Below are 6,627 nucleotides of genomic sequence, written 5' to 3'. Positions count from 1 at the left end.
TGGTTATCAATAATAGGCATAAATTTAATCGGCAAATTGGTAGGTTGAAGATTGTCAATTCAAATTTAGTCAATTCACTTACATTTTTTTTAAAATAATTTTTTTAACTGATTTAAGTTTTTGTGATTTTCATTTAATAATATTTATAACATTTTAATTATACTAATGGTGAGTCATGACGAGCGATCAAGAAACTAACGAAGATTCATCATCAACCATCTCAAGATTTATCTTTTATTGTTTTTTTTCGTTCTTTTTAGTAGTCGATCCAATCGTATCACTACTAGCCCTTTCATTCTTAGTGTCTAGCTTCTTCATGCATTTTAAAAAACTAAGATTTCACTAAGGCACAAACGAATTCTAACAGACTAACAATCCAGAGAGAGAGAACTGGCTTTGAAAAGGGGACTAGGCAGGTTGCGAGGCATCAATGAAAGAAGTGGTCGATACAATTGATGGCAAGGTGGAACAACAAGGCACTGCTTATCGAGAGAGAGGAGATTGAAATTATCCCTATGTTGTCAAGCAGATTTGAAGTTATTCCTATGTTGCCGAGGTAGGACCTCAATTAGCAAGGGGATACACAAGGGGATTTATAAATCTTGTGCTGGTGGAAGCCTGCAAAGGTATGACAATTAAAGGGAAGTTTCTTTACTACTAGAAAATAATTTCTAGTTGGTCTTTAAAATGGAAGCAGAAACCAAATAATCCAACCGAATAAAAATCTTAAATCCAAAATTTTCCAATGCAGAGAATTGGAAACCGAACTAGTAGAAGAACCCTAGCACTTTGCCACCGGCATTCTTTCTCCTTGCTTCTTCATGATCCATGATACCGGCAGATGTAGTCAGCACAATGTAACCGAACTGCATATTTCAGTTCAAAAAAATGACAGTTTAGCATTATGCATCAATGGAACTCCAAGACTATGACACACATCCTATAAATTAGATTACAGTTACGTAGTTCTTTGACAGATTAATATAAAACTATCAGGAGCACAAAAAAAGAGATATCAGACAAGTTTGTAAAACTTAAAGAAAGCAATCCTACTGGTAGGACTGTAAACAAGTCGAGCCGAGTTTAATTTTGTATCGCTCAAGATTATTTGGTTAGGTAATTAAATTTGGCATGTTTTTTTTTCCCAAGACAAGTCATTCATGCGGCTCTTAGACGACTTATCCCCACAAAGTTGCTAATAGGCCTAAGTCGTTACCAACCCACACAAAAGAAGCTAAGAGAGAGTAATGAGAGCTTAATATTATTGAGGATGGTTTACAAGTGAAAGAGGAGATACTTATAGGCGCCCTCCTCCTTAATATGTGATTGAGATCCATTTGATCCGATGGTGTGCATTATGAACCTGAAAGGTTTCTATAAAATTTCTAGATGTTTATGGTTCTAAAGAGTTATTGAGAATGATCTTCCTTGAAAGACCATGAGTTAAGAAAGTGCAAAAGGTGGCTTGAAATTGCATGGATTATAACATTGGGCTTGGCTCGAGCTTCACTCAAGGTCAATTAGTGTAGATGTTGTTAAGCTCTTAATTTGAAGTTTGATAGGAGCCTTGCTAATTAGCATGGCTTTATTGGTGGATATTGTTTATGAACACTATTGATGAACAACCCACAATCTCTATTTAATGAACATTAATGAGTTGAACATGTGTTTTAGCTCTTGTTCATTTAGCTCAATGAGCTGTTCAAGCTTATTCAAGTTAGTTTATTTAATTGACCATGTGCATATTGGACCAAACATACACAAGCTCTTACTAAGGTTGCTCACAAAATTTTAGTTAGTTTACAGCTTTAGTTACTGGGTTTTAATAAATCACAAAGGTGGACCAATGTACGACCATTGTTTAGGTGTAGTAGTTAAGCCAATCACTATTAATCTAGTATAAGCTTTTTGTGATAACAATTTATTTACCAAATGTTTCAATTTTTTAAACATTTGACATAATAATCAACGTAAATCAGTTGACAAGTACAGCCAATTGAACCATCAAAACAGTAACCTTACTATTTCATTCTATGTTTTGATTCTATGTTTATGTTCTGAGGATATTAATATAGAAGAAAGAAAGCAAACTAAAATTTACCTGCCGTGATGGAAGCAACCTAGCGGTCCAAGACTCAATCTCTTTAACACCCACATCAAAGCGAGGGCTAATAACACCGCATTTGTTCAACCTGCCATTCAATTCGACAACAATTTTACCAGCACGGTGGTCGTCTACGTACTCAAACTCACCAATGTAGCCTGTCGAAACAGAAAATTAAGAATTATGGGAATGAAATCCTAGCAGCATCAGAACTAAAGTATTTCGTAAAGCACTAACCATGCTTCTGCATGACAAGGAGAAACTTTATAATCACTTTCGAGGAAGGTCTTATCATCACCTGCCTCTTCCCGCGCTTCTCAGCATTGTACATGCTCTTGAGAGCATCATTAAGGACACTAACTCTCACCATCCTTATCAAGTGTGCAAAAACCTGAACTAATCCCGTTAACGGATGAGAGAATAAAACTATAACTTGCAGTCTAATGAGTAGGGAAAGAAAGGGATGTTCATGCTACGACAATAGAGATTTGGTTAGCCAAACATTGATCTGTTGTGGTTACTTAACAAATAGATTAATTGCTAGACATGAAGTCATTGAAAAATAAAGGATTAAAAGCTGAAGCCTGCCAAATGTAATCTGTAACTTACCTCAATTTTGCCTAGATATAACACAAAATCTAAACACATTTCACATGAAAGCAAAAGAAAAACTTCTGATTCATTATGAGCTTCAATGCACCACAAGGTAACAGAAGCTGAATGTATCAACTGGATTATCATGATTCAGCCTTCACTAATAGATCCAGCTCACCCATCAGATGGGCTTAGCACTGGTCGCATAGCAAGAGATCGCGAGAAAGAGAGTCAGCAAAGATAGCAATATGCTATCAGCATCAATCCATTGAATGTGCTAACTGCATAACTGAGAGCATGCACTCCCATCACCTAAAAAGCCACAATACCTTCACAAATTGGTAATGGACAACTAAAGGATCAACCCTTGCTCGCTGCTCATACATCTAAAGGCAGGAGAAAAAACCAAACTTGGCATTATCAAACAGATTATCATGAATCCACTTCAGCAAGGTTAAGATCATGCAAATGTGAGTCAATCAGAATATCAAATTGCAATCAATTGGTCGAGGTCAAGCTTCTAAATTTCTTTGAATTTAACAACTAAAAAATACCCAGTGACTTCCTAATTCAAGTGAAATGCACACAGTGCTCAGGCTACGACACAAGAACATTTGCATGCCAAAGGAATTATCAGATCATTGCAACCGTGTAGATTTTTTTTGTCTAAAGAACAAAACATAAGTTGAAAAAGATTTCGAAAATCTAGAGTAAACAACATTTTCTACATCACATTTACGCAATCCCAATCAGTAGGAACATAGACTAGCAATGTCTTCTCCTACCCGCATGCAAAACAAGTTATAGAATCGCACTCTACAGATACAAGAGCAAGCAAATCAACTTCACGAACAGAATCAAGAACTTAAAGGTATACAATATAGACAACAAAGGCCAACAGAAAACTATCCGCCAAAAAGGAAAGATCAGAAAAGGAGATCATAACACGGAAACAGCCCAAAATCAAAGGGTAAACCTAAAATCAGTAGAATACATAGATCAAACCTTGGGGAGAAAGTGCGAGATCGACAGCGAGAGAGCACCACGTCAAACCCTAATTCCTCGAAGAAGAACCGCGGCTGGTGCTCATTTATTTATATACAAGCGCCTTGCACGGTCTGCCCTAAATCTCTTTATGGACCGGCCGGTCCGGTCCCGAGTAACTCCTGAATGTGCAAGTAATGGGCGGGGTCACACAATGGGCCAAATTAAATCGTCAATGTCAAAATAATGGACCGGAACTAAATCCGACTGTTCATCTGCCAGTTGAAATAATGGGCTGGATTAACTTGTCAAAGCCCACGAAATGGGCCGGCCCAAATTGCAAATCACATCTAATATCATATTTTTTATAAATTCTTTACGATGTTGCCTTTAATTTTTATTTTTCCCATTTAATTAAACATAATTCAGTACTAACAATTGATAAGAATTTAACTTTATTTTTTATTAATTTAAATATCCAATTTTTACGATCAATTTAATTTTAAAAATAATTCGGCCGTCAACAAAATCTAACAGCCACAAGTTCGCTTACTCGCAAAGAGATCGATTGCGTTTACCCCATTTTTATTTTCATCTTTCTGCCTTATTTGTTTTAATAATTTAAATATTTAAATTTCTCTTGATTAATCTTAAAAAAGAATAATTTCTTATAATTTATACACATAATCCCTAAAATATTCATCCCTATTAAAATTTAATCAGAATCCAACATATTCATAATTAAAATTATCAATTTCACACCGAATATATTCAATTTTATTCGAACAAAATTTGTACCTATAGTAATCCATCAAATTATTCATCAAACATCTGAATAATTTAAAATTTTAAATTTCACATTATAAATTAATTTCACTCAAATTCAAGATTAAAACAATTCAAATCAAACTCGAATTTTATTTAGAACTGAGTTCAATCTAAAATTATTTATATTTTTGAATTTTCAATCGAATTTGAATATTACATACATATATATATATTCACTAAACTAAAACACAAATTAAAGTTCTACCCAATTAAAATTAAAAAATTAAACTAAATAATCAAAAACACAACAATCTACAATCTATATATAGTTTAAAATATAAAATTATAAAATAAATAAATTTTTTATTTTTAATTTGTATCATTATCCACAGAGAGAGAGAGAGAGAGAGAGAGAGAGAGAGAAAGAGTCACCATTTCCAACATTTCCAACAACTGAAGAAGCAAGTGAAGAAGCATTCAAACAATTCACAATCGCAGCAATGTTTTTGGTATAGCAACGAACGAGATTAGCATGAGTATCGAAGATTTAACGCAACTAACAGCAACTAAAATTCATGCTAAATTCCCAGATAAAGAACACGATCGCAGCAGGAATCCCTCGATTTCATCGATCACCGGCGTTGCATTCCGCCACAATTCCAGAGAAAAACGGAGAAAAAGAGGCTAATTTTAGATAGAAATCGCGTACCCAGGAAGAAGACGAGTGGTGCAGCAGAGAAGCCAAATCAAGGCTTTTTCGGAGACTTGGCGGCGGGTTTGGCCGGCGATTTGGGCTCCTTGCCGGCGGTTTTCTTCGGCAACAGTACCGGGTTGATGTTGGGCAGCACCCCTCCGTGGGCGATCGTGACGCCGGCGAGGAGCTTCCCTAGCTCCTCGTCGTTCCTGATGGCCAGCAGCACGTGCCGCGGTATGATCCGGTTCTTCTTGTTGTCCCTTGCGGCGTTCCCCGCCAGCTCCAACACCTGCAGATCAAGCAACAGCCGCCATGAGCACCAAAAAGGGCGAATCGGACTGCAGATCTGGCGCGCGTAGAGGTCGCAGTGCCTCGGCGGCGAGGTATTCGAGCACGGCGGCGAGGTAGACGGGAGCGCCGGTGCCGACGCGCTTCGCGTAGCGGCCGTTCTTAAGGTAGCGCCCGATGCGACCGACCGGGAACTGGAGCCCGGCCTTCACAGAGCGAGATACCGGCTTCTTCTTAGGCCCGCCGCCGCCCCTCCGCCCGCCTGCGCCCTTCCTCGCCTTGCCGCCTATCTCCATCTCCGCCGCCGATCTGTAACCGACCTGATGATAGCTGATAACTTGCGCCGATCCAGTCCATTATATGTGTATTATATACTTGTGTTTCGGGTAATTTGTTTCGACCGTTCGATGCGTCTAAATGACGGCCAGATTTTGCTAGGCTGGCAATCCGTGGGATTGGCGGTTGGGCGAATCGGAATATTTGGAAAATTGATTATCGTGTAGGACAAAAATTAAAAGAAGACCTCTATATTTTGAAAATATCACATGAACGTCCTTCTCTTCAAATATACTATTTGGTATTATTATTTTTCATTATACATATTAAATCCTTCTATTCAAATACACTATTGAATATTATTATTTTTTACCGTTGGGATTCTATTATAAATATTAAACCATCACAATCACCCATTCAATCTACAACCTGGATTTAATCCTTAAATCGATTGATATATTATAAATATTAATCTTAAATTATTGAGATAAATCCACATTATAACAATGATATAATCTTGACCGTTACAAGTACAATAGCAACTACCAACAAAACAATGAGCTCTTATTACACACTGGCTGAGTTTGGTTGAGTTCGAGTCGTGCCCGATCCGATCCAGTCGATGATCCACTCCTATCCAGTTGCACTCGCAAATCAGATCAAGCTCATCGCAACACAATTGATTTCTTTATGAGTCAAGTTGGGCACGACCAAACGAGGTTCAGTCAAATCAAGTTGAGTCTTGAGCAACTTGATTATTGAACTAGTTATCTAGATATTTTGACTAAAATATCTTGATGACCATTAAATGTCTAAATTTATCATCTAAGCTATAGCAGCGATTAATAACTATTATATATTGTAACAATTATTGATAATTATTAGAAATGTTAAAAATAAACTTAATTCATCAATCTGA

General features: G+C 37.0%; 2 protein-coding genes across 2 annotated transcripts; both read right to left on the bottom strand.

The window, feature by feature from the left end:
- Window positions 1-629: 629 nt before the first annotated feature.
- Window positions 630-3,775, bottom strand: LOC141843235 (small ribosomal subunit protein uS8z/uS8w). Its single transcript, XM_074731283.1, has 4 exons — window positions 3,704-3,775; window positions 2,342-2,495; window positions 2,102-2,262; window positions 630-866 (listed from the first exon to the last, which is right to left on the bottom strand). The coding sequence occupies exons 2-4, from the start codon at window positions 2,472-2,474 to the stop codon at window positions 768-770; spliced, it is 393 nt and encodes a 130-aa protein (XP_074587384.1). The 5' UTR covers window positions 2,475-2,495; window positions 3,704-3,775; the 3' UTR covers window positions 630-767.
- A 1,141-nt stretch (window positions 3,776-4,916) lies between these two features.
- LOC141842966 (putative histone H2A.4) lies at window positions 4,917-5,765 on the bottom strand. Its single transcript, XM_074730968.1, has 2 exons — window positions 5,516-5,765; window positions 4,917-5,433 (listed from the first exon to the last, which is right to left on the bottom strand). The coding sequence occupies exons 1-2, from the start codon at window positions 5,726-5,728 to the stop codon at window positions 5,197-5,199; spliced, it is 450 nt and encodes a 149-aa protein (XP_074587069.1). The 5' UTR covers window positions 5,729-5,765; the 3' UTR covers window positions 4,917-5,196.
- Between the last annotated feature and the right edge of the window lie 862 nt (window positions 5,766-6,627).

This window comes from Curcuma longa, chromosome 12 (assembly GCF_044706935.1).
Source record: "Curcuma longa cultivar G26 ecotype Majalengka, Jawa Barat chromosome 12, ITB_CL_G26_1.1, whole genome shotgun sequence".
NCBI lineage: Eukaryota > Viridiplantae > Streptophyta > Magnoliopsida > Zingiberales > Zingiberaceae > Curcuma > Curcuma longa.
This window is presented reverse-complemented; position numbering and strand designations above follow the sequence as displayed.

What these genes read in the sequence shown, in the direction of transcription:
- LOC141843235 (XM_074731283.1), bottom strand. Translation starts at nt 2,474, where the DNA reads ATGGTGAGAGTTAGTGTCCTTAATGATGCTCTCAAGAGCATGTACAAT. An exon ending in CCTTGTCATGCAGAAGCATG is followed by an intron (nt 2,263 to 2,341) that starts GTTAGTGCTTTA and finishes CTGTTTCGACAG; the next exon opens with GCTACATTGGTGAGTTTGAG. An exon ending in GGTTGCTTCCATCACGGCAG is followed by an intron (nt 867 to 2,101) that starts GTAAATTTTAGT and finishes TGAAATATGCAG; the next exon opens with TTCGGTTACATTGTGCTGAC.
- LOC141842966 (XM_074730968.1), bottom strand. Translation starts at nt 5,728, where the DNA reads ATGGAGATAGGCGGCAAGGCGAGGAAGGGCGCAGGCGGGCGGAGGGGC. An exon ending in TCGAATACCTCGCCGCCGAG is followed by an intron (nt 5,434 to 5,515) that starts GCACTGCGACCT and finishes CTTGATCTGCAG; the next exon opens with GTGTTGGAGCTGGCGGGGAA.